At 44.1% G+C, this 27573-nt stretch overlaps 1 protein-coding gene and 1 long non-coding RNA gene across 2 annotated transcripts in view; one reads left to right on the forward strand and one right to left on the reverse strand.

Moving 5' to 3' along the window:
- Positions 1-10640: 10640 nt before the first annotated feature.
- On the reverse strand, positions 10641-22274 carry LOC122552995 (cystatin-like). The gene is made up of 3 exons (XM_043696356.2): positions 22011-22274; positions 17373-17480; positions 10641-10923 (listed from the first exon to the last, which is right to left on the reverse strand). Exons 1-3 carry the CDS (start codon positions 22218-22220, stop codon positions 10834-10836), a joined length of 408 nt encoding a protein of 135 aa, XP_043552291.1. The 5' UTR covers positions 22221-22274; the 3' UTR covers positions 10641-10833.
- Positions 22252-27573, forward strand: part of LOC122552996 (uncharacterized) — a 66439-nt gene continuing 61117 nt past the window's right edge. The window contains exon 1 of the long non-coding RNA XR_006312585.2: positions 22252-22388. This is a non-coding gene — a long non-coding RNA (uncharacterized LOC122552996). The remainder of the gene's footprint in view (positions 22389-27573) is intronic.

Genomic DNA, 27573 nt, shown 5'->3' on the forward strand with positions numbered 1-27573 from the left:
AACACATTTCCATCATCGAGGACCTTATAGAGGTTTACAAAATCATGAGGGGCATGGATAGGATAACAGACAGAGTCTTTTCCCTGGGGTGGGGAAGTCCAGAATTAGAGGGCATAGGTTTAGGGCGAGAGGGGAAAGATATAAAAGAGACCTAAGGGGCAACATTTTCACACAGAGGGTGGTACGTGTATGGAGGAAGTTGCGGAGGCTGGTACAATTGAAACATTTAAAAGGCATTTGGATGGGTATATGAATAGGAAGGGTTTGGAGGGACATGGGCCGGGTGCTGGTAGGTGGGACTAGATTGGGTTGGGATATCTGGACGAGTTGGACCGAAGGATCTGTTTCCATGCTGTACATCTCTATGATTCTATGCCTTAAGTTCCCACACAGTGCAGTCGGAGGAGGAGCACACGGAGCTGTAAGTATAAACTAATTTTCCTCATGGATGCACAGCCTTGCTTCTAGGGAGCAGCACACGGAATAACTGAAACCAAACTGAAAAAGTGATGTCAGGAAAACTGTGACCTGATTGGCTGGTAGGAAATCTGTTCCTGATTTAAATAAAGTCACTCCAAAACAATCTAAATTAAGTAATTGAGGATTAACTAGCTAATAAATTAACTAACTTAGTACAGATGACTAGGCAAATGTGCTGCAGCTGTATGATGTGGGAGTTGGCTGATCCCATTGTGAACTGCAGTGACCATATCTGCAGCAAGTGTTGGTTGCTGGAGGCACTCCGGCTCAGAATTGATGAGCTGAAATCTGAGCTTCAAACACTGCAGCACATCTGGGAAGGAGAGAGTTACCTGGACGCTTTATTTCAGGAGGCTGTCCCACATGAAAGATTAAGTACAATTGCAACATTTAAGAGGCATTTGAATAGGAAAGGTTTGGAGGGATATGGACTGGGTGCTGGCATATGGGACTAAATTGGGTTGGGATACCTGGTCAGCATGGACGGGTTGGACCGAAGGGTCTGTTTCCATGCTGTACATCTCTATGACTATCACAAATTTGGTCAGTGGCCAGGGACTGCAGGGTGTGACTGTAACTTGCATGGGTAGAGGGATTCAGTCGAGGAACCTAAGCTCTTGACCTTGCCCAACAGGTACTTGCTCCTTGTGTGGATCAGGATCAGAGCTGTAGGGAGGATGAACAAACTGACCATGGTACTGTGGTACAGGAGGCCATTCAAGAGGAGGCAGCAAAAAGACAAGTGGTAGTTGTAGGGGATTCTATAATTAGGGAATAGATAGTATCCTTTGTAAGCAGGATTGGGAGTCCACATGGTATGTTGTCTACCAGGGTGTGGGACATTGCTGACCGGCTTGAAAGGATATTGGAAAGGGAAGGGGAGGATCCAGTTATGATCCACGTTGGGACAAACAATACAGGCAAGACTAGGAAAGAGGACTTGTTTAGGGATTATCAGGAACTAGGAATTAAATTAAAAAGAGCAGGTCCTCAAGTGTTATACTGCCCGAGCCACGTCCAAATTGGCATAGAATCATGAGAATAAGGGAAGTAAACACGTGGCTAAAAGAGTGGTGTGGGAAAGAGAGGCTCCCTCTCATGGGGCACTGGCATCAGTATTGGAACAGGAGAGATCTGTACTGGGATGTTTCTACCTAAACTGAACTGGGACCGGTGTTCTAGCGAAAAGAATAAATAGAGTGGCCAACAGGACTTTAAACTAGGAAGTGAGGTGGGGCGCAGGGGGAAAGGTAAATCTCCATGAAGTATAATGACCAATGGGAAGTAAAGTTGCACGTTAGCATCCATGGGGGTGTTTTCAACTGCATTGAAAAATATGGAAAAAAAAATGAAAGAAGAACTGATGGGAGGTGATTAAAGTCTCCAGCACACAAATAGGACAGAGTGAGAAGGGTTAGGAATTAAACTTCAAACACACTGGATAAATTAATAACAATGAAAAGAGGGATAGTCAATGCAGGACTGAAGGTGTTGTAACTGAATATGCGCATTATACGAAATAAGATAGATGAGCTTGTGATGCAGATTGAAATTGGCAGGTATGATGTGGTGGACATCACAAAGATACGTCTGCAAGGGGATCAGGTCCGGGAGCTAAACATCTGAGGATATACATCCTATCAGAAAGACAGACAGAGGGGGTGGGGTTCTCTTGCTGGTGAAAAATGAAACTAAATCAATAGCAATAAAAGAAACAGGATCAGATGATGTAGAACCTGTGTGGGTAGAGTTGAGGAATCCTAAACATAAAAAAAAAGTATGGAAGTTATCTACAGGCATCCAAACAGTAGTCAGGATTTGAAGCACAACATACACCAGGAGATAGAAAAGGCGTGTAAGAAAGGCAAAGTTAAAGTGATCATGGGGGATTTAAATATGCAGGTGGATTGGGAAAATCAGCTTGATAGCGAATTGCAAGAAAAGGAATTTGTGGCATGTCTGAGAGATGGCTTTGGAGCAGCTTGTGGTGGAGCCCACTAGGGAACAGATAATTCTGGATTTAGTGTTGTGCAATGAGACAGACTTGATAAGGGAGCTTAAAATGAAGGAACCCTTAGGAGGCAGTGATCATAATACAATAGAATTTACTCTGCAATTTGAGAAGGAGAAGGTGGAATCAGATGGAATGGTATTACAGCTGAATAAAGGCAACTTCAGAGGCATGAGGGAGGAACTGACCAGAATTGATTGGGAGAGGAGCACAGCAGCAAAGACAGTGGAACAGCAACGGCAGGAGTTTCTGGGAGTAAGTTGGAAGACACAGTAAAAATTCATCACAAGGAAAAGGAAGCATACTAAAGAGAGGATGAGGCAACCATGGGTGACTGTGGAAGTCAGGGATAGCATAAAAGCAAAAGAGAAAGCATATAATGTGGCGAAAGGCAGTGGTAAGTCAGAGGATTAGGGAGCCTGCAAAGACCAAAAGACGACAATGAAGAAAGAAATAAAGGAGGGAGAAGATTAAATATGAGGATAAGCTAGCTGGTAATATTAGGAAAGATTGCAGCCATTTCTTTAGATATCTAAAGGGCAAAAGAGAGGCAAAAGAGGACATTGGGGCACTGGAAAATGATGCTGAAGAAGTCATAATGGGGAACAAAGAATTAGCTGAGGAACTGAATAAGTACCTTGTGGCAGTCTTCATGGTGGAAGACACAAGTAACATCGCAAAACTTCGAGAGAGTCCGGGGAGAGAAATCAGTAGGGTGGTCATCACCGAGGAGAAGGTGCTAGAAAAGCTGAACGGGTCTGAAAGTGGATAAATCACCTGGACCAGATGGGCTACACCCTAGAGTTCTGAAGGAGATAGCTGAAGAGATAGTGAAGGCTCTCGTGGTGATCATTCAGGAATCACTGGAGTTAGGGAAGGTCCGAGAGGATTGGAAAATTGCTAATGTAATCTCTCTGTTTCAGAAGGAAGCCAGGCAAAAGATGGGATGGCCAATTAGCCTGTCCTCAGTCATTGGTAAGATTTTGGAGTCCATTGAGAACAATCAAGGGGAGGTCATGCCTTACAAATCTGTTAGAATTCTTTGGAGGACATAACAATAGGGTTAGATCAAGGACAGCCAATGGATATATCTATCTGGACTTCAAGAAGGCCTTTGATAAAGTGCCTTAGGAGACTGCTGAATAAGGGCCCATTGTCAGAGAGGCAAGCTACTAGCATGGATTGAAGCTTGGCTGTCTGGCAGAAAGCAGAGAGTGGGGATAAATGGGTCCTTCTCAGGATGACAGCTGGTGTTCCACAACGGTCAGTGTTGGGACCACAACCTTTCACTTTATAAATTAATGATCTGGATGAAGCAACTGAGGGCATTCTGGCTACATTTACAGATGATACAAAGATAGGTGGAGGGGCAAGTAGTATTCAGGTGGTGGGCAGGCCACAGTAATTTTTGGATAGGTTAGTAGTGTGGGCAAAGAAGTGGCAGATGAAATACAACGTGGGAAAGTGTGAGAAAATGCACTTTGGTAGGAAGAATAGAGTTGTGGACTCATTTTCTAAATGGGGAGAAAATTCAGAAGTCTTAAGTGCAAAAGGGAGTTGGGAGTTAGAGTCCAGAATTCTCTTAAGGTAAACTTGCAGGTTGAGTCAGTAGTTAGGAAGGCAAATACAATGTTGGCATTCATCTCAAGAGGATTAGAATACGAAAGCAGGGATGTACATCTGAGGTTTAAAAGGCTCTAGTCAGACCACATATTAGCATTGTAAGCAATTTTGGACCCCATACCTTAGGAAAGATGTACAGAGGAACCTCGATTATCTGAATATTAATTATCCGAAACTCGGATCATCCAAAGGAGATCTTGAGGTCCGACAGAAACATTACATTAAAGACGTGTTTCCAACAGTGATCACGTCTTTTGTTTAGAGTGATTAAACAGAGAAGAAGGGCTTATGCCAGAAACGTCGACTCTCCTGCTCCCTGAATGCTGCCTGACCTGCTGCGCTTCTCCAGCAACACATTTTCAGCACCGTCTCCAAATGACTAACCTCCCACCCTCTTTCTCTCTCTCTCTCTCTCCACCCCCACACTTTCCCTGGAGTTCTACAGAGGCATGTACCCTAAAACCCCCTTCTCCAGATAATCTCTCTAACATTGTCCTGTATAGGGCATAGGTGAAACCTGTCAAAAAGTTGCAGTAAAAAGTTGTGTGTGTGTGGGCACACGAGTGCTATTTGGAGACTTACCCCACAAAGGCAGTTGCAGCAGCAGTCTTGTTGTTGGTGTACAGTCCGGCTGCCCCGGAGAGGGGGCAGGGAATGGACAGGGGGTCCGTGTTTGTGGGGGGGGGGGGGCGGTGTTGTACGGGGTTTGGGGGCAGGTGTGGGAAAGGTGTTGGGGCAGGGAGGCAGTGTTGGGGCGGTGTTGGATAGGGTTGGGGGGGGGGGGGGAGGGCGGAGGGCAGGCCGGTGGACGGTGTTAGATGGGGTTGTGGGCGGGCGTGGGCCACTGTTGGATGGGGCTGGAGGGCTGGCTGGGGGAGGGGGGGGCAGTGTTGGACGGAACTGGGGGGTTGAGGGTGGTGTTGGGGGGACTGGGGCAGTGTTCAACAGGGGCAGTGTTGGACAGGGGCAGTGCTGGACAGGGCTGGGGGGGGTGTTGGATGGGGCGGGGGACAGTGGTTAGCAATTGTTGTCCAAGGCTGGAATCAAACCCAGGTCCCTGGCGCTGTGATGATGTTGGCTACTTTCCTGAGGCAGGGGAAGCACAGACAGAGTCAATGTAATGAAGGCTGGTTTTCATGATGGACTGGGCTGCGATCAAACTCTGTAATTTCTTGCAGTCTTGGGTACAACAGTTGCCATACCAAGATGTGATGCATCTGGATAGGATACTTTCTATGGAGTATCTATAATAAATTGGTAAGTGTCATTGCAGACATGCTGAGTTTCAAAGAGTCATAGTGATATATAGCACAGAAACAGACCCTTCAGTCCAACTCATCCACACTAACCAGATATCCAAAATTAAGCAAGTCTCATTGCTAGCATTCAGCCCATATCCGTCTAAACCCTTCCTATTCATATACCCATCCATATGATTTTAAATGTTGTGATTGTACCAGCCTCCATCACTTCCTCTGGAAGTCCATTACTTACACACACCACCCTCTGTATGAAAAGTTACCCCTTAGGTGCCTTTTAAATCTTTCCTCCATTGCCTTACAATTATGCCCTCTAGTTTTGGACTCCTCTACCCCTTGATTATTCACCCTATCATACCCCTCATGATTTTATAAACTTTTATAAGGTCACCCCTCATTGACTACAATGAACAAGGCCTTGGGGTATTCCAACCACCCAAGACTTTTTGTAGCAGTGTATGATTGATCAAGTGCACTCTTCACTTCCTCATGGATTAGAATGTAAACTGCTGTCAGGATAACAGAAGGGAACTCCAGCAGCAGGTAGTAGGAGCAGCACTTCGCTGTTAGATATTCTAGGTCCAGGGAGCAGTAACTCACCAGGGTCACCACATCTGAGCACCAAGAGGTATTGATCAGGAGGCAGACTCCTCCACCCTTTGCCTTGCTTGAGAACACCATGCAGTCCATGTGATGATTTGAGAAGCCCTCAGGTTGTTAGGCACAGTCAGGAGAAGCAAGAGTGAGCCATGTCTGTAAAACAGAAGTCTCTGAATTCTCTTTGGTGGGGGAGCCTAGCTTGATATTCATCCAGTTTGTTTTCAATGGCTGGGACATTTGCCAGGAGTATGATAGGGAGGGGGAAACTTGAAACCACGTTGTTTCAGTCTCACCTGTACGTCACCATTTTGACTTGGAGATATAGCACCATTCCTTCACTGTCGCTGGGTCAAAATCCTGGAATTTCCTTCCTATGGACATTGTGGGTCAACCTATAGCATTTAAATTGCAGCAGTTCAAGAAAGCAGCTCAACACCACCGTCTCTTGGGCAACTATAGACTGGCAATAACTACTGGCCAGCAGCAATGCCCATATCCCACAAGTGAATAAAAAATTGTATGTGACATTGGTTTGTTATTGAAAGGTGTACCACAAGTTTTCATTAAATCACTGACAAACTGTGGCAGCATTTCAGTCTCATTTTCTGTCTTTGATGGGTTGTATGGAAATGTGCTTTCATAGTGACTGAGGCTGTGATAGGTCAAAGTTTCATTTGTGAAGGTTGAACACATTTGAGGGAATAACAGTTAATTCACTGAAATTATGAAAAATTAAAAGTGCTGGCAGATGTTGTCTGTGCCCACTGTTTAATTCAGATTGTTCAGTGTTATAGTTTTGTTTAAAAAAAGCCACAAGAGGACATTTATTTGCTTAATATTGTTTTCTTAATTTCAGATTTCTTCTAAAGTACATTCATGAAGTTGAACTGCACAAAAGGAGAGGTTTTCTTGTGATTTCCATGCAGCTCAACACGTAAGACTTTTAAATTTGTTCTCACAATAATGGAACTTGTGGATTTTGGCACTTGATTAGTCATCTCTGGCCAACATTTTGGAGGAATTCATTTGTCTGCTTTGTTAATCAGGTCAGCTTCAAACAAACAATCCATCCTTTTCTACAAGAGAAACATTGGAATTCATACAATGCAAAACAGGTCAAACATTAGATTTAGTCCTTTCAGATTCTTTAAACTTGACTGACTTGGAACAGCACCTTGCAGGTTTCAACTGGAGCACACCAAGTGAAATAGGGAGGTTTTTCCTTAATCCTACTTAGATTTTTGTAATAAGTGAAGGGCAACAGGAAGCTTTATAGTTTTGCATCATAAACTTGTGCTCCTCAAATGTATTATCTGAGAGAAGTCTAGCCATCCTACCTTTTCCATGTACTGTATAAGGTGTACATCTGGCAAGCAGATACACCATTCCTTAAAGCGTGTAGGTAAGGGAATAGAAAAGGGAAAATTGTACCCTTACCAGAATGAGAGCAGAGACCAGCATGGAGACAGCAAGTACCAGAGCGGAGCTGAGGCCTTCAGGTTTGGAGCCCAGCATAGTCTACAGACTTGGCCCAGACTGTCTGGAGGCTCGGTGCTGGCATGGACTTGGTGAAAAGACCAAACGTAGAGTACTTTTTAACAAGAAAACTTATTATTCTTATGCTGAACTTTTCATGAGTCAAGTCTGTAACACATACTTAAGCATTCTATACTTAAGTACCCAGTATCTAAAGTGACACCAAAGCAGCAACATTAGACTTCAACTCATTCGAGTTCACATAACAATAAAGGCTAATTCAATTCAGGTCCTGCAGACTTGTCTACCCTAATGCTTCAAACATCTTTAGATTCAATGGGCACACAGACAAAAACATCTGCCAGAGTAGACAAAGTCAGAAGCTTAGTGTGGGAGATTGCTCAGAACACTACCATCTGGAATTTCTCTCCCTCCTACAGCCAGAATCTGAGGGGCAGATTCAGGTTCAAAATCACTTCATCAGCCAGTACCCTCACATTGGGGGAAGATCCAGCCACCCTGCATTAGTTGTGGTGTCATTCAGTCAGATGGCCTAACACAGGAAGGTCTCACATCAGTTCTGAAGAGTGACGCAAAACATTAACTCTTCTTTCTCCTCATAGATGCTGCTTAGTTTTGCCAGAATTTTCTGCTTTTGATTTCAGATTGCCAGCATCCGCAATTCTTTGTTTTATATTAATATAGGAAGGCTCTGGTTGCAAATTGGAAGTGTGTCTTTGGGAGTTTTCGAGGCTGTATCCCAAATCAGAAAACAGGTAGACTGAAATCAGTGCTTAAAAATGTGTTGCTGGAAAAGCGCAGCAGGTCAGGCAGTATCAAAGGAACAGGAGAATCAACATTTCAGGCATAAGCCCTTCTTCTCTAGCATCTGCAGTCCTCACTTTCTCCTTCCAGACTGAAATGAGTGGCAAATTAAAAGGGAGAGGGGCCTAGAGATGGTTCAGCCAGGCAGAAGCTAAAAAGAAATTAAAGGCAGCATTCATCAGAAATGCTGCACTACCTGTCCCTCATGTGAAAGTTTAGGTCAAGCAATACATTTGACTACAAATTCAGACAGTTGTCCACACACAACTTTACAGGAAAAGTGAAATTTTAAGCAAATTTCATCTTAGTACAAATAGCAACAGAACCACTACAATGACAATGGGATTTGCATGCAAGGTGAGGCATTAAGTTTTCTTACAAATCTTTGAGAAAGTGAGGAAGGATAAAATAGAACACAATCAGTAGGATTCACTGTGGGTCAAGTTCTTCCAAGCCTTTTGGAAGCCGATTCTGAGATGGGGCTTGTAAAGGTGAATTCTAAAAAAGGTATGGGACCACAGTACCAAAAAAAGGTCATTTTTGAACTGACTAGGCTGTCAAAAACCTACTGACCTATGACGTATCCTAGTTGTACAGCACAAACAGACCCTTCTGTCCAACTCACCTATACCAACCAGATCTTCCAAACTAATCTAGTCCCACTTGCCAATATCTAGCCATATCCCTCCGAACCCTTCATGCTCAGATCCCCATCCAGATGCCTTTTGAATATTTAATTGTACTAGCCTCCACTACTTCTGGCAGTTCCTTCCATACATGCACCAACCTCAAAAAAATTTGCCCCTCATGCCCCTTTTAAATCTTTCCCCTCTAACCTTAAATATATGCCTTCTACTTTTGCCTCTCCTACCCTGGGGAAAAATACCTTGGCAATTCAACCAATCCATACCCCTCAATTTTAATAAACCTCCAAAAAAGTCATCCCTCAGCTTCTGACACTCAGAGGGGAAAAAGCAGCCCTGGGTTTTACAGGCTCTCTCCGTAGCTCAAACCCACCAACATCCTTGCAAGTCTTCTCTATGCCCTTTCAAATTTAACATCTTTCCTACAACAGGAGGCCAGAATTGAATGCAGTATTCCAAAATGACCTAACCAATGCCTCATACAGCTGCAACATGACATCCCAACTCCAAACTCTAAGCAGTGGCAATTCTCCTGGCATTGGCAGGGCTCCTCCATAAATACCCTCAACACTTAGGAGGGACCAGCTTCACAGGATGAGTTCAACACTGCATGAGAAGTGAAGGTGTTTTGATGGTAGCAAAGCTACTATCTTCCTGTATCTCAATCTTAATGATAAGTGAGGAATTTGGGGCAAGGAGGTCTCGAAACATGGGATTGATGATCATCTGTTCCCCCAACTCATGGCAGTTCTAGTGCTTCTTCCCCTCTTGTTTGTTGGGCCACAGCATTCACTGGTCACTTAGTAAAGAATCTAAGTCCCCAGCAGGCATCACCAGAACTCACTATCCATAATCAGACAGCAACCACACAAACAGGCCAGCACCTATAAAATTCAAATGCAATGTGGAGTGCCCTCTCAGGGCCCAGCTGCTACATTCCTGGCACTTATGACAAAAGTATAGCCAAGTGTGTTGGTAGAATTGAAAAACGCAGTGCAACATACAGCTCAGATATCACACTATAGCTTTTGCCCTTCACATTTCCCAGCTGATTCTGCCAAAAGCCACACTATATACAAATTTCCAGAATGTAGAGTGGAAAACTGAAGTGAAAATGTCACAGGCCCTCATTGTTATTTATTTTGGACCCAAGGGTTGATTTATATGAAGGGACACAAAGTAAGGAATTAGCCAAGAGGCCAAAAATGTTTCAACTATGGAAGGAGAATGCAGCAGACAATACTTGCTCCATTAAAATGATCATCCAATGATGTATCAGCTTTCCTTCCATGTAAATAGGTGATTCCAAAATGGCTGTATTCATGCTGGTTATGGTTCCCATAATAATTTGCAGACAGCAAGTGAATTTACAATCAACTCATCTTGATTCAATTACAAGTTAACTGAATCAGAAATAAGAAACAATACAAATTTATCCATGTGTTAGCAGCTTCAACAATTCATTCTAGAGTTGGTGTTTCTAGGATAGTGTGGTTTATCAATTCCATACATTTCGAAAAAACTGAAGCATATGATCAAAGTATACTTTCTGCACACTATGTTAAAGGTCAATTTTTCTCCATCCAATAGAAGCCCATTGAAAAAGGAGGACCTTAAAATTCCTTGAGGATGAAAAGCCTAATATTGCCAGTTTTCTAAACAGTAGGAGTTAGTGAACTTTCATGTTGGTCAAGAAATACCACTGCCTCATTTACCAGGTAATTCAGAGTTTTATAGTTTTATTAGCTTTAATGGAAGCTACAGTAATTTTGGTATAGTGAGGCATTTAACATTCATGTTCATGATTTAATTAAAGGCTAGAGCTGCTACTAGGATGCAGAAAAGTGGGAGTTTCCAGTGAATAAATTAAGCATTTAGTAACCAAATAAAATTAATTTGCTGCAACGCAGAAAATTCAGTTGTTTGATGGTTTGCACATCTTGTTTTGCAGAGACGTTTCTTCAGCCCAAGCGATTGAAAGAACCTCAAATTTGCAAAAGGTTTTCTGAAAAGTTAGATTAATAGTTGGAAGTTAGATTCATTCCACTGTTACACTAGATCATGCTACATACTATCCAGCAGGGTTGGTTTAAACAGAGAGGCTTTCTACTGATGTCATAGGAATTAGTTACAAGAGCTTAAAACAATCAATAAAACATGAGTCAACAAATATTTTGCCTTTAGTAGTGTTAAGATTACGTAGTATATTTCCAAGACAAAAGACCACTGCACAAGCAATTACCCAAATCAAGTTAAATTCAAGCTAGTTTCAGATCACAAAGTGACACCCTGTTGTGAATAAATAGCCTGAATCTTTCTGGATAACAAAGCAAAGGTGGGGTAGTGGGTGGAGAGGATAGAAGTGAGGCTGACAAGACCAGGAGCGATGGAGGTGCCTGGCGGTGGTGAGGAATAAGCTCAGAGACAAAAAAGGAAAGTGGAGTGGGGAAGGAGGTTGCAAAGGGGAGTGAGCAGTTTAAATGTTTCAGATAATTACTCAGCCAACTGAAAAACCAGGAAACCTGACAACACTGAAGTCATGGATTCCTTGCAAATGAAGGTGCAGTCTCTAAGAGTGCAGAGCTTAGAGTTACTATATGGGGAAGGGAACAAATATGAAGAATGCACTATAATGAACAAGGTCAATTAGATAAACTTCGTACTGCAAAGTTTTATAATAAACTGCATGTTCCTACATCTCAAAAGCAGATCAGACTGCATTACTTGAAATGTAATTACTGTTTTAGAGATGAACACAGCCATTCAGCTGATTTCAGTCGTCTGCAAAGATAATTTAGAGGCATACATTTTTATCATACCAAATGCCAGTCTTTTGAAAAGACCATTTGTTGCTAATTTATGCCTATTATCTTGGACCAATTTAAATACCATGATATCTAAAAAAGTAGTGTTGTGGTTTTAAGGTTGACTATTCTGCTTCTGTGAGCAGAAATATGCTACAAGTCAACAAATATATAAAATACTAGTATGTAAATTCAGAACAAAAGGAGCCCCTGAAAACCAAGTGTACTCCTCCAGAAAATTAAAGTCCTTGGAAGTATTAATTGCAACTTATATTGCTTACTTATGATTTGACACTGGAGCCTTTACATCTTACAATCCTGGCTCCATTTTGAATCCAATGATGACCAGAACCAGGTCTATGACAAGCACAATTCCAGGGAAGCTATGCCCCATTTATAATGAACTGAAGACTCACTAAAGTCCACATTCAGTTCAATGTACCATTTGTAAGTGAACCAGTCAAACTCCATCAATGCATAGCCTCACTATGTCAATAATATTCACTTGCGTCCCTCACACCCACAACATTGCACACCCCTCTCCACCCTCACATCTCCCTGTTCCAGTGTTCGTTCCCCACAACCCTATCAAAAATCAGCTCGACAGAATCCAGGTGTTATGAAGGCTAGTTGGGTGAAGGGGTTTGAGTGCTGCTTGTGTGCAGAGAAGTATAAACAAACAATTAGGACTGCAGTATGGAGAGCATTGCCAGGAAGAAGAGTAGCATTCTGGGTAACAGTTAGAGGTGGGAAGGGGAGGAAGCAGGCAGTGCAGGGATCCCCTGTGGTCGTTCCCCTCAACAAGAGCTATACCGCTTTGGATACTGGGGGGGGGGGGGGGGGGGGGGGGGTCAGGGGTGGGGGGGGGGGGGGGGGTCAGGGGTGGGGGGGGGGGTCAGGGGTGGGGGGGGGGGTCAGGGGTGGGGGGGGGGTCAGGGGTGGGGGGGGGGGTCAGGGGTGGGGGGGGGGGGGGGGGTCAGGGGTGGGGGGGGGGGTCAGGGGTGGGGGGGGGGGGTCAGGGGTGGGGGGGGGGGGGGGGTCAGGGGTAGGGGAACGGCCTAGCAGGGGTAAGCTGCAGTGACCGGGTCTCTGGCACGAGGTCCGGCTCTGAGGCTGAGAAGGGAAAGGGGGAAGAGGAGGAGAGCGCTAGTTATAGGAGACTCTATAGTTAGAGGGACAGACAGGTGGTTCTGTGGACGTGGGCGAGACTCTCGGATGGTTTGTTGCCTCCCGGGTGCCAGGGTCTGAGACGTCTCGGACCGTGTCTTCAGAATCCTTAAGGGGGAGGGTGTACAGCCAGAAGTCGTGGTGCACATTGGCACCAACGACATAGGTAGGAAGAGGGGTGGGGAGGTCATTCAGGAGCTCAGGGAGTTAGGCTGGAAGCTAAAAGCTAGGACGGACAGAGTCGTCATCTCTGGGTTGTTGCCGGTGCCACGTGACAGTGAGGCAAGGAATAGGGAGAGAGTGCAGTTGAACACGTGGCTGCAAGGATGGTGTAGGAGGGTGGACTTCAGGTATTTGGACAATTGGACTGCATTCTGGGCAAGGTGAGACCTGTACAAGCAGGACGGGTTGCACCTGAACCAGAAGGGCACCAATATCCTGGGAGGTAGGTTTGCTAGCACTCTTCAGGGGGGTTTAAACTAATTTGGCAGGGGGATGGGATCTGGACTTGCAGACCAGCAAGTAGGTTAGCTGTTTTTCAGGATGTTCAAGAATGTAGGGAGGCTGTGGAGAAGGTAGCACTGACAGGGAATACTTGCGGACACAGATGGGTTCAAGTGTGTATACTTCAACGCAAGGAGTATCAGAAATAAGGTGGGTGAACTTAAGGCGTGGATCGGTACTTGGGACTACGATGTTGTGGCCATCACAGAAACGTGGATAGAAGAGGGACAGGAATGGTTGTTGGAGGTTCCTGGATACAGATGTTTCAGTAAGATTAGGGAGGGTGGTAAAAAGGAGGGGGTGTGGCATTAATTAGAAATGGTATAATGGCTGCAGAAAGGCAGTTCGAGGGGGATCTGCCTTTGGAGGTAGTATGGGCTGAAGTCAGAAATGGGAAAGGAGCAGTCACCTTGTTGGGTGTTTACTATAGGCCCCCCAATAGCAGCAGAGATGTGGAGAAACAGATTGGGAAACAGATTTTGGAAAGGTGCAGAAGCCACAGGGTAGTAGTCATGAGTGATTTCAACTTCCCAAATATTGATTGGAAGCTCTTTAGATGAAGTAGATTGGACAGGGCGGTGTTTGTGCAGTGTGTCCAGGAAGCTTTTCTAACTCAGTATGTAGATTGTCCGACCAGAGGGGAGGCCATATTGGATTTGGTACTTGGTAACGAACCGGGACAAGTGATGGGCTTGTTAGTTGGTGAGCATTTTGGTGATGGTGACCACAATTCTGTGACTTTCACCTTGGTTATGGAGAGAGATAGGTGCATGCAACAGGGTAGGATTTACAATTGGGGGAAGGATAAATACGATGCTGCAAGACAGGATCTGAGGAACATAAGTTGGGAGCATAGGCTGTCAGGGAAGGATGTCATTGAAATGTGGAACTTTTTCAAGGAACAGATACGACATGTCCTTGATATTTATGTACCTGTCAGGCAGGAAAGAGATGGTCGTGTGAGGGAACCTTGGTTGACGAGGGAGGTTGAATGTCTAGTAAAGAGGAAGAAGGAGACCTACATAAGGTTGAGGAAACAAGGTTCAAACAGAGCGTTGGAGGGATACGGGATAGCCAGGAGGGAGCTGAAGAAAAGGATTAGGAGAGCTAAGAGAGGGCATGAAAAATCTTTGGCGGGTAGGATCAAGGATAACCCCAAGGCCTTTTATGCGTATGTGAGAAACACGAGAATGACAAGAACGACGGTAGGTCCGATCAAGGACAGTAGTGGGAGACTGTGTATTGAGTCGGAAGAGATAGGAGAGGTCTTGAATGAGTACTTTTCTTCAGTATTTACAAATGAGAGGGACCGTATTGTTGAAGAGGAGAGTATGAAACAGACTGGTAAGCTAGAGGAGATACTTGTTAGGAAGGAAGATGTGTTGGACATTTTGAAAAACTAGAGGATAGACAAGTCCCCCGGGCCTGATGAGATATATCCTAGGATTATGTGGGAAGCAAGAGAGGAAATTGCAGCGCTGTTGGCAATGATCTTTTCATCTTCACTGTCAACGGGGGTGTTATCAGGGGACTGGAGAGTGGCGAATGTTGTGCCCCTGTTCAAAAAAAGGGAATAGGGATAACCCTGGGAATTACAGGCTAATTAATCTTACTTCAGTGGTAGGCAAAGTAATGGAAAGGGTACTGAGGTATAGGATTTAGGAGTACCTGGAAAGACACTGCTTGATTAGGGACACCAGCACGGATTTGTGAGGGGTAGGTCTTGCCTTACAAGTCTTATTGAATTCTTTGAGGAGGTGACCAAGCATGTGGATGAGGGTAGAGCAGTGGATGCAGTGTACATGGATTTTAGTAAGGCATTTGATAAGGTTCCCCATGGTAGGCTTATGCGGTAAGTCAGGAGGCATGGGATAGTGGGAAATTTGGCCAGTTGGATAGAGAACTGGCTAACCGGTCGAAGTCAGAGTGGTGGTAGATGGTAAATATTCAGCCTGGAGCCCAGTTACAAGTGGAGTTCCGCAGGGATCAGTTCTGGGTCCTCTGCTGTTTGTAATTTTTATTAATGACTTGGAAGAGGGAGTCGAAGGGTGGGTCAGTAAATTTGCACACGATACAAAGAGTGGTGGAGTTGTGGATAGTGAGGAGGGCTGTTGTCAGCTGCAAAGGGACTTAGATATGATGCAGAGCTGGGCTGAGGAGTGGCAGATGGAGTTCAACTCTGTCAAGTGTGAGGTTGTCCATTTTGGAAGGACAAATAAGAATGTGGAATACAGGGTTAACGGTAAGGGTCTTAGTAAGGTGGAGGAGTAGAGGATCTTGGGGTCTATGTTCATAGCTCTTTGAAAGTTGCCACTCAGGTAGATAGAGCTTGTAAGAAGGCCTATGGTGTATTAGCGTTCATTAGCAGAAGGATTGAATTCAAGAGTCGTGAGGTGATTTTGCAGCTGTACAGGACCTTGGTAAGGCCACATTTGGAGTACTGTGTGCAGTTCTGGTCGCCTCACTTTAGGAAAGATGTGGAAGCTTTGGAGAGGGTGCAGAGGAAATTTACCAGGATGTTGCCTGGAATGAAGAATAGTTCGTACGAAGATAGGTTGAGAGTGCTGGGCCTTTTCTCATTGGAATGGCGAAGGATGAGGGGTGACTTGATCGAGGTTTATAAGACGATCAGGGGAATAGATAGAGTAGACAGTCAGAGACTTTTTCCCCGGGTACAACAGAGTGTTACAAGGGGACAAAAATTTAAGGTGAAGGGTGGAAGGTATAGTGGAGGATGTCAGGGGTAGGTTCTTTACCCAGAGAGTGGTGGGGTCATGGAATGCGCTGCCTGTGGGAGTGGCAGAGTCAGAATCATTGGTGACCTTTAAGCAGCAATTGGATAGGTGCTTAAGCTAGGACAAATGTTCGGCACAACATCGTGGGCCAAAGGGCCTGTTCTGTGCTGTATTGTTCTATTCTGAGGATGCTGAGCTGTTTCAGCAGTGGAACAAACTATGTTCCTGAAGCATTTTGATACTACTTCATGAACAGGCTTTATACTTGCCAAGAAAAATTACTAAATTTGTGTAAAGACCAGATAAGCATCGGACACTAAACCTGCATGGCTGTGGCTGCTTAATCCCACTGTTTTATGTGAAAATGCAGCAATTCAAAGTGTTAATATCCCACACAAGTACTGCACTTACATGTCAACTTTCCCAGGGTTCCAAGACGGACTAGCAACTTTAGTCACTTGCCACTTTCTACATCAAGAGATTCAGGACAGTGATATTTATCATACACATCAGTAGTGTTTTACTAAAAGGTGGTCAGAGTTTAAAATAATTGTACCATATAGTAGGGATTACAGGTAGTGAGATCAAGCCAGAAGCAATTACATCTCCAGAATAATTAGAAGTTCCCATGAAAATTTTGCAATTTTACCTTCTTTCCTCCTTGTTAGCTCCCATCATTTCAGACAATTAAATTTAGACTCTTCTGCCCTGCACTCAATAATCATGCTCTCATAAGTCATAAATGTACCAGATAAGTTCAAGTCAGAGCTAGCTTCAAAAATTTGAAGATTGCAATTTGACCTCAAGTAATGCTGGAGACTATTTTCATTGAGGGCACACAAATTCCCTTCTCGCCCCTTCCACATCCCTCCCCAGGATAATTCCTGCTCTTATAAAAAGAGTGTACACCTTACACTGTATATAAAGGAAATAAGTGGTAAGGCTCCTTCCATCTAAACACTTGGAGAAGTTTGCAGGATTTGTGCAAAATACAGATATTTTGTTTTGCTTCCGTTAGTGATCCAAAATCAACCAAGATTCTGCTCAGAGACCATTCATTCAGTTTAAAAGAATCCAAATAAAACAAGCATTTGACTTAAATGGAATTCAGATTGCATTGGAAATGGTATAAAGTTTGGACTGTTTGAAATGGATACAATTAATTCTAGTTATTAATAGAGACTACTAATTAGATCCCAAAATCCACAAGTGTTCTATTATCATAAATGAACATAAAGCCTTACATGTGATGTTTCACTGAAATTGCAAGTTTCCAAATCATGAACCTGTCCTTGTTTGCATTGGGTTCTCCCCAATTCAACTTCAAATGTGTACTTCACCCCAGCAACAATCTGAAAAGGAAGAAAGCAAAATGTTTAAGAAAATAATCAAGCCCAGTTTAGAAACAAAAATCCATGGAAGCATCAACTAAAATATAAGATTCATTTTATGCAACAACAAAAAAAATCCACATGACAATTTCTGCTCAAAATTACCAGCAAGAGGAAATGGTGGAGGCTGCTACAATTACAATATTTAAAAGACATCTAGATAGGTATATGAATAGAAATGGTTTATAGGAATATGGGCCAGTGATGGCAAATGGGACTAGATTTATTTAGAATCTGGACAGCCTTGACAAGTTGGGCCAAAGGGCCTGTTTCCATGTTGTATATCTGATTCTATGACTAATCTGAATTAAGCAGTGGGCAAAGAAGAATTAGGAAAACTTTTAAAGTTTGAATTAGACAACTAACCTTTCAGCTACATTTAACCTTCACAAATTTGGGTTCCCATGGCCTCCGTTACCACAATTAATGCTGCTTTCAGGTCATTAAGATAAGTGAAACTAAAGGCTTCCCTATACACACAATTTGCAAACTGTGATTGAGTGAAAGTTAATGGTGCAACTTGTAGCACAAAATCAAAGATTCAATTGTGATTGCTAGGTTACCATTAATTATTAAGTTCACGTTACCGTAGTCTCTTGCGTTCCCAATGCCTCACCTGTTCCCTCTAATCAGATTGTGGGCTCCACTCTAGAAAACGTGAATGTAAAGGAAGCTAATTTTCAGGGCAGCACTGAAGTCCTGCATTGTGGATAAGATAACAAATCTAAATGCTGTCTCAATTGGCCATAAAAACATCTATAAATAGTTATCCAATTAGTCCATGCCCTGGCCATTATGTAACTGCATAGCCAACATCTGTAAAATAGATAGTTTACTCAGCTTATTATTTGCCATATTTTAATAATTACAACCACTTGAGCACCTTTGAAGTGGAAAGCACTTTGGGTCAAACAAGTTAGTTATTTCCTACCAATACTTACGGCGGGATAAATAGGAACACTAGGGTCATGGACTAAAGTATGACAATAAAATCATCTCCAGAGGAACCTTGATTATCCAAATGACATGGACAGGGAGTATTTCATTCGGTTAGTCGAATGCTAGATAAGTTAGCCACACAGCAGGACTTGGTGATCTTGTTTGGATAATCTGGAATTTGGTTAATCGAATGCCAGATAATCAAGATTCCTCTGTACATAGAACTAGTTACTATCTGGTCATAATTTTGCCACTTGCAATAGGGTTTCATGACAAATAAATATTAGCCTCTGTACCAGGGAGAGTGAATTAGTGAATCGGTTCTATTATGCAACTAAGCCTGGGTAAAATACCTCAACAGTAATTTGACATCTCCAAGCATGCAGCACTTCCAGAACTGCACTGGGGTCAGTATGGAGTTGCATCCACAGCCTCTGAAGTGACACTTGAGCCCACAAACCCCTGAGGACACAGATTTAAGGTAACTGGCAAGAAAGAGGAGTGTGATTCAAAACTTCTTTTTTTCTTAAAATGATTTTTGAATGCACAGTTTGAGAATTTGGTGAGCAGATATCTAAACTTTGAAAGAATTTTGGACATGTACTTGGAGGGGGAGCTAAATGGCAGGGCTATGGGACAAAACAGAATAGAACAATTAGAACTGAGACAAATGGGCTGCATGACCTCTTCCAATGCAAACCACTTTCATGTCTTCAGAACTGACAACAGAAGGAACAAATATTAATACAAACAGAAGGGAAGGAGGACAAGATAACAATATGGGCAAATTGTTGCAACAGATCTATCAAGTTATGAACAAAAGGCATTGAGGACTTAGATTAGAGGCAAAAGACTTGCCAATCACTAGTTTCTATTGACAGGACATGGGGAATCCAGTTTGAAGGTGAAACTAAGTAGCAGGATCACCAGCTCTAGAAAAATAAAGACCATCGGGGTGTACAATACCATCTTGCTATATTGAAATTTCCACCTCACCAACATTGACCCTTTTAATTTGTCATTCCATCCGCCTCCTCAGGTGGGTGGAAGACTTCATTCTAGTATTCAAAAAAAAATCAATTACAAGGAAACAGATACTTGATATTACTCAGTGCTATAGTTACTTATTCAAACAAACTTGAACACAATTTGGTTCCATCTAAAACCATCGAACCTGGAAGGGAATTCCACGTTCAACTCTATGGTTTTTCAGTTCTGATGTCTACTGTTGCTCTGTTAGGAGTCTATATTGTATCTATTTCCCATCATTGCTCATCATCCAACTACTGGTCAGACCAAGCACAGGAGTTGAGAGGTCACATTGGGCTGTACAGGACATTGGTTAGGCCATTTTTGGCATATTGTGTGCCATTTTGTCTCCCTCCTATCAGGAGGACATTGTGAAATTTGAGGAGGTTTGGGAGAGAGTTAAGGGCTTGAGAATTTGAGCTATAGGAGAGATTGAATAGGCAGGGTTTGTTTTCCCTAGAGTGCCAGAGCCTGAAGGGTGACCTTAGAGGTTTTAAAATCATGAGGGGCGTGGATAGGGTAAACATACGTGGTCTTTTCCCTGGGGAGGTAAGAGTCCAGAACTAAAAGGCATAGGTTTAAGGTGAGGGGAAAGGTTTAAAAAGAGGCATTTTCTTCTTGCAGGGGGTGGAGGGTGTATGGAATGAGCTGCCAGAGAGTGGGGAGACTGGTAAAATTACATTTAAAATGGCATCTGGATGGGTATAGGAATGGGAAGAGTTTAAAATAATAGAGTGCTGCACACTGCTCCCAGTCCGCTTCACAACAAGACTGAGTGCTAAACAATTGTCCCAGTTTAGAGGGATGTAGGCCAAGTGCTGACAAATGGGACTAGATTAGTTTATGATATCTAGTTGACATGGACAAGTTTAACAGAAGGGTCTGTTTCTGAGCTGTACGTCACTATGACTTTATGACCCTTCCTCAGAACTTGGAAAAAAGCCAGTTTTTTTGGCTTTTGCTTAAACTAGGTAACAGGGGAATTTAAGGTGAAAGGGACTAAATGTGCAAATTTGACAGCACGTTTCCAGCTTGACTTTGCACACAATCTCTACACTCTCTCTGGACACAAGCATTCCGTTATGAACTTAACATCTCAATCACACAGGTCCCATCCTAAACTGTCACTCATGATCTTTACCCCACCCTGCACCTGGTATAAGATAGTAGGAACCCTTCTCCAGTTTACTGCTGCAAAAAAAATCTTCCAGTGTTTAATTATATCAGATGTTCCAGGTCTGTTCAATAATTATTTTTTCAAATATGGCTGCCCATCCTCCTGGAGGGGAAGCAAGGACCACAGATGCTGAAAAAGTACAGCAGGTCAGGCAGCATCCATGGAGCAGGAAAAAAAAATCAACATTTCAGGCATAAGGCCTTCATCAAGGCTTATGCCTGAAATGTCAGTTTTCCTGCTCCGTGGATGCTGTCTGACCTGATGTGCTTTTCCTGCTCATCCTTCTGGATGATCCCAGAAAGAAAGTTCAACCACAGCGACAAGCAACCAAATAATCATCCCTCCCCCTCATTTTGTAAATTCAGTGGGGAGAAAAATCCTGTTTCGTTAACAGGACAATTGGCGGTAGGAGTCATATGGTGAAACTTCCAGAAGGAAGTTTAGCTGGAGCTAGTAATTCCTCTACCAAGAGATTTCTTTTTAATTGGATGTTGCTATTGATCAATTTCTTTTGCCGCAGTGCACAAACTACTTCAAAGATACTTTGTTGATAGTGAAGCTAATGATTTGGTCCCTACCACAAACCCTGTTCACTGACTAGCATTTCAAAAATGAGGAATGACAGATCATTCACAACCTCTGCTACATGAGCCAGCAAGCTTCACACAAACCTTTCTTCAGTTTATTCATACTGTTTTTTTTCTCCCCTAGATTCCACTATTCTCATGGTTTAGTGTACAGACTTCTATCCTTCTGCACATTCAAAATCCCCATTAAATGCATTTAACTTGCATGCATCACTCCCACATTTCTGGTTATCCATTCACTCCTCATGCAACAACACCTCAATGTCAAAATTCTACAGCCCTTGTTTACAAGTTCCCTTCATGTCTCTTTTCTGTAACCCTCCAAAGCCAGTCTATCAACACCTCAAATTGTGATCTCCAAATTTTAATTGATTCGTTATTGAAACCTATGCCTTCAGCTATTTGGGTTATAAGCTCTTGAATTCCCTCCCAAACCATTTCTACGTTTTTCCTCATCCTACAGGATCCTCCTCAAAACCTCATCTTCAGTCAAGGCTTTGGCCATCTGTCTTAACATCTTCTGTGGCGCCCTACCTGTTAATAACGATATTTATATTAAAGTGAACTACTATCTAATTGGCATTCACCACACGACACAACACTTTTTCTTTCGGTATTTGCAAGGGGTTGTTAAACTTTCCTCATGGTCTCGGCCAAGTATCATCACCCCCCAAATCCTCGAGATCTCTATTCCGTGGAGTCGTCGAACACCTCTCTTTCCCCCAGGGTTAGGTGAGTAGTGTTAGCCCCCCCCATTACCTGCTGCTTGGCCGACAGGATCCTCACCACCTTGCTGGCGAACATGTCGTTGGACGCCTTGTTGTACTCGCTCACGGCGAAGTGCACGGCTTTCTGCAGCTCGGGGTCGTCCGGGGACACATCCTCGGGCGCGCCCACAAGCTTCTGCCGCGAGCCACACGCCTGCGCGGGTGCGGCCAGCAACACGCAGAGCACGAGCCAGGTAAACATCCCGCACCCTTTCAAACCCCAACGGTCAGCACAGCACACAGCCTCGCGCTGGGCTCTACAGGGAATAGAGACTCACAGGCAACCAATCCGGATGCTGCGGTAGAGACCGTCAGCGACAGTTTCCGGTAGGACTTCCGTTGTTCGGAAATAGCTGGAAAAGTACAGCGGGTAAGGCAGCGTTCGAGTCGACTGTTTGGGCATAAGGCCTTCAGTTTAGATTTCCTACAATTTGGAGACAGTCCCAACCAGTCTACACTGACCCTCCGAAGAGTAACCCACCCAGACCCCATTACCCTCTGACTAATGCACCTAACACTATGGGACAATTGAGCATGGCCAATTCACCTGACCTGCACAGCTTTGGACTGTGAAAGGAAACAACGAAGAAACCCACGCAGACACGGGGAGAATGTGCAAACTCCACACAGACAGTCAGCCAAAGCAGGAATCAAACCTGGGTCCCTGGTACTGCGAGGCAACTGTGCTAATCACTGAGCCACCATGCTGCCCCTAATCCCCATCATCAGGAATGTGGAGCAGGAAAGGGGCTGAGAGATAAATAGAGGGGGGAGGGGGGGGTAGGATAGTTGGGGGGATAATTAGGATAGGACCATGGCGAGGGTGGACCCCATAGGTGGGGAGGAAGATGGACAAGTGAAAAGGACGGTGCTGAGTTGAAGGGCTGGATTTGGGATGAGCTGGAGGCCAGGGGAGGTTTGGGAAACTAGTGAAGTCAGTGTTGATGCCATGTGGTTGAAGGGTCTCATTTGCCGAGTGGCTTTGATTTGACAGTGGAGAAGGCCCAGGATTTGCATGTCCTTGAGGGAGTGGGAATGGGAGAGGGAGTTGAAGTGGTTGGCCACAGGGCAGTGAGGTTATTTAGTGCATGTGTCCCAGCGATGCTCTCTGAAACATTCCATGAGTTGGCATCCTGTCTCCCCAACTTGGAGGAGACCACATTGAGAGCAACAGACTCAGTAGATAAGGTGGATGGATGTGCAGGAAAATCTCTGCTGTGAAAAGATCTTTTGGGTCCGTGGATGGAGGTGAGGGGGCAGTTGTGGATGCAGGTTTTACAGCTCATGTGGCGGCAAAGGAAGATGCTGAGTGTGGAGGATGGGTTGATGGGGGAGGAACAAAGGAGTCACAGAGGGAATGGTCTCTGTGGAACGCAAATAGGGATGGGGAGGGAAATAAAACTTTGGTGGTGGGGTCTGAGTGTAGGTGGCGGAAATGGTGACGTATCTAGAGATTAGTGGGGTGAGAGGTAAGGACTGGAAGGTTCAATCCTTGTTGTGGTTGAAGAGGTAGGGTTCAGGGGCAGAGGTTAGGAAGTGGAGGAGATGTGCTGGAGGGCATTATTGGTCATGTGGGAGAGGAAATTGCAGTCTTTGAAATAGAAGGTCATCTGGAATGCCTTGGAGTGGAATTGCAGAGGTGGAGTAATTGGGAGTAAGGGATCGTGTTTTTACAGGGGTCCGGGTGGAGTGGTTGGGAAGGGGTTGCAGTCTAGGTAGCTGTGGGAGTCGGTAGGTTTGAAATAGATGTCTGTGTTGAGTCAGTGGCCGGAGACGGAGAGGTACAGGAAGGAGAGGGAGGTGTCGAATATTGGCAATGTAAACTTGAGGTCAGAGTGGAAGGTATTGGTGAAGTTGATTCAACTTCCTCTTGGGAGCACAAGGCAGCACTAATGCAGTCATCGATGTTGCAGAGGTAAAGGTGAGGGATGGTGCCGGTGTAACTATGAAAGATGGTCTGTTCCACATACCCTACAAAGAGACAGGCGTAGATGGCTTTTCCACATACCCCACAAAGAGACAGGCCATGCGGGTGCCCATGGCTACCCTTCTGTCTGTAGGAAGTGGGAGGATTCAGAGAAGAAGTTATTGAGGATGGGGACCAGTTCTGTCAATTGCATTAGTGTGCCAGTGGAAGGAGACTGGTTAGGTCGACAGAAGTGGAAGAAACAGAGGACTTGTAGGCCTTCACCGTGGGGGATGGACATATATAGGGACTGGATGTCCATGATGAAGATGAGGTGTTGGGGGCCAGGGATTCCAAAATCATGGAGGTGGCTGGAGGGCATGGTTAGTATCCCAAACATATATGGGGAGTTCCTGAACCAACGGGAACAGGACAGAGTCGAGATATGAGGAGATGAGTTTGGTGGGGCAGGAGCAGATGGAGACAATAGGTTGACTAGAGCAATCAGGTTTGGGAATGGGTTGAGTTTGATAGGGGAGATGTCATGATGACTTCATCACAGGAACATTTGTGCCAAGAGAAGGGGCTGTTTGTAAAGTCAACCCCGAAAACAATGCTGCCACATTCCAGAAAATAAGCAGCTAAAGCACATAGTCATAGAGATTTACAGCACGGAAACAGACCCTTCGGTCAAACTGTTCCATGTCAACCAGGTACCCTAACCTAATCGAGTCCCATTTGGTGCATATCCCTCTAAATCCTTCCCATTCATTTACCCATCCAAATGCATTTTAAATGTTGTAATTCTACCAGTCTCCAACACTTCCTCTGTTAGCCCATTCCACATACACACCACTATCTGCTTGAAAAAGTTGCCCCTTAGGACCGTTTAAATTTTTTCCCCTCTCACTCTAAACCTATGCCTACTTCTGGATTCCCCCACACTAGAAAAAAGACCTTGTCTATTTACCATATCCATGCCCCTCATGATTTTATAATCCTCCATAAGGTCATCCCTCAGCCTCTGGCATTACAGGGAAAACAGCCCCAGCCTAATCAAGCCTCTCCCCCTAGCTCAAATCCTCCAACCCTGGCAACATCTTTGTAAATCTTTTCTGAACCCTTTCAAGTTTCACAATATCCTTCCAATAGGAGGGAGACCAGCATTACACACGATATTCCAAAAGTGGCCTAACCAATGTCTTGTACAGCCGCAATATGACCTCCCAACTCCTTACTCAGTGCTCTGACTAATAAAGGAAAGCATACCAAATTTATTCTTCACTATCCCATCTACCTGCAACTCCACTTTCAAGGAACTATGAACTTGCACTCCAAGGTCTCTTTGTTCAGCAACACTCCCCAGGACTTTACCATTAAGCTTATAAGTCCTGGTCTGATTTGCCTTTGCAAAATGCAGCACCTCATATTTATCTAAATTAAACTCCATCTGTCACTCCTCAGCCCATTGGCCCATCTGATCATCTCCTCATTACAAAAGGAGTGCAGGAGCAGAGGGACTTGGCTGTGCATTTATCTGCAAAAATGATTGAAGGTAGCTGAGCTGGTTGAAAAAGCTATTAATGAAATCCTGTAATCTTGTATAAGTAAGATATGCCTTTGGTTTGATTGTTGAGTAGTGTCAGACTCCCATATATATCGAATAAAGTATATTTTGAAATTGAAAAAACATTAACAAAATCTGACCAGGCAGCAGAGGCTGACAAGTCATAGCCTCCCTGGACATGGATGACATTGCCGTTTCCTGCTCGGAACTACGGACAATGTGCAGACTCATGAGCATTTGCAACCAGTTCAAACTGACCTTGGGTGGAGAGGGTGGATCCTGTCAGGTTGTTCCCTGAGCAGACTGTCAAAGTTATTTGGCAGAATGCCTCATCACCAGAACTTTCCAACAAACACCAAGACATCGATTGGCTGGAGGTCAGAAGGGCACTAGCTATGAGATCCTTCTAAGTCCGAACTCTGTTCCACCATATGCTGCCTTCGAGGTGGCTGCAGGGGGATACAGACTGTTACACATTTCCTTCTGGAATGTGCCTTTGCAAAATAAGGCTGGAGAGAAATGCAGGGTTTTTGTTGAGGTTCATCCCGATCAGCACCATGACTCAGGATGCTGCGGTCTATGGCTGTTCCCCGGGATGCACACCAAAACGAAGACAATCAAAAATCAAAGAGTAATATCAACTTAGAGAAAGGCACACTTTGGTCTGCCCAACATTTGTTGGTCATCCAGAGCAAGGAATTGACCCCAATTGAGTGTTGCAGACTGGCACATTCCAAGGTCCAGGGCTAGTTGGTGCGAGTGTACTTAAGCTTGGGGCAGCTGCCGCCAAAGTGCAGTGAGGAAAGGTCTTTCAGCCAATGTTACATAGGGGTCCATTCAGTTATTGGACCCCCACCCCAGGTGCCTCAAATATATATGAATATAATCTTGTACAAGTAAGGGATTTCTTTGGTTTATTTGTTGGATGCAGTCAAACTCCACTGCTTAATTTTTCATATGCTACTGTACAGAACTGAACTGCTTCAGTGACTGTATATAAAGATATTTTTACGAATAAGGTATATTTTTGAAATTATAAGAATTAATGAAGCATGCAGGATCTCAGGTTTTATAAGTAGAGGAATTATGAAAAGGAAGTTAATTTATGTAAACCCCTAGTTTACCATTAATGAGTGTATCAAATCTAATTCTGGGCACCATGTTGTGAGGACTCAAAGAGCCTGCAGAAAAGACTCATGAGGATCTTTGCAGGGATGACAAACTTCAGCCATGTTTGTTGATTGAAGAACCTGGGGCTATTCTCCTCAGTGTAGAAAGTCCCTGTATTCAGACAAGATTTGTTCAAAGGTATTCAAAATCATAAGAGGTCTGAACAAAGCTAGGGAGAAATTGTTTCCATGGTGAAAGAGTCAAGAACCAGGTGACACTAATTTAAGCAGCATTGACATGAGGAAACACTTGTTTATGCAAGATGTGGTTAGGGTCTGGAAAGCTCTGACCAAAAGATGGAGATAAACTCAAATGAGGTCTGTAACCATTCCACTGTTCCACAATTCCACAAATATCGATTAGTCCTGAGACACGTAAAGATAAATTTGGATACATAATATACCTTTTTAAACACAATGATTGCCATTTTGATCTCAAAATGGCATCTACAGCACATGCGTAGAAGTGTGTAGAGTAGGCAAATTATGAGATCACTCTGTGTAATATTGATTTTAATACCACAGAAGAGCTCAACTCTCCAGTTAATACCCATTTTATCTTCTGGATCAGAGGTGCTGGAAGAGCACAGCAATTCAGACAGCATCCGAGGACAGGCAAAATCGACGTTTCGGGCAAAAGCCCTTCATCAGGAATAAAGGCAGAGAGCCTGAAGCGTGGAGAGATAAGCTAGAGGAGGGTGGGGGTGGGGATAGAGTACAATAGGTCAGTGGGGGAGGAGATGAAGGTGATAGGTCAGGGAGGAGAGGGTGGAGTGGATAGGTGGAAAAGGAGCTGGGCAGGTCGGACAAGTCCGGACAAGTCAAGGGGATCGTGTTGCTGGAGGTTAGAAACTAGGATGAGGTGGGGGAAGGGGAAATGAGGAAGCTGTTGAAATCCACATTGATGCCCTGG

The sequence above is a fragment of the Chiloscyllium plagiosum genome, unplaced genomic scaffold, assembly GCF_037043375.1.
Source record: "Chiloscyllium plagiosum isolate Xiang-an unplaced genomic scaffold, Cpla_swu_hap1 HiC_scaffold_10, whole genome shotgun sequence".
Classification (NCBI taxonomy): Eukaryota; Metazoa; Chordata; class Chondrichthyes; order Orectolobiformes; family Hemiscylliidae; genus Chiloscyllium; species Chiloscyllium plagiosum.

Bases quoted from the DNA above. Each gene is read 5' to 3' on its own strand.
- LOC122552995 (XM_043696356.2), bottom strand. From the start codon at position 22,220: ATGTTTACCTGGCTCGTGCTCTGCGTGTTGCTGGCCGCACCCGCGCAG. The intron at 17,481-22,010 runs GTAATGGGGGGG...CTTCCTTTTCAG, and splicing joins TCCTGTCGGCCAAGCAGCAG to ATTGTTGCTGGGGTGAAGTA. The intron at 10,924-17,372 runs GTAAGGCTTTAT...CTAACTTTTCAG, and splicing joins ATTTCAGTGAAACATCACAT to AAAACCTTTTGCAAATTTGA.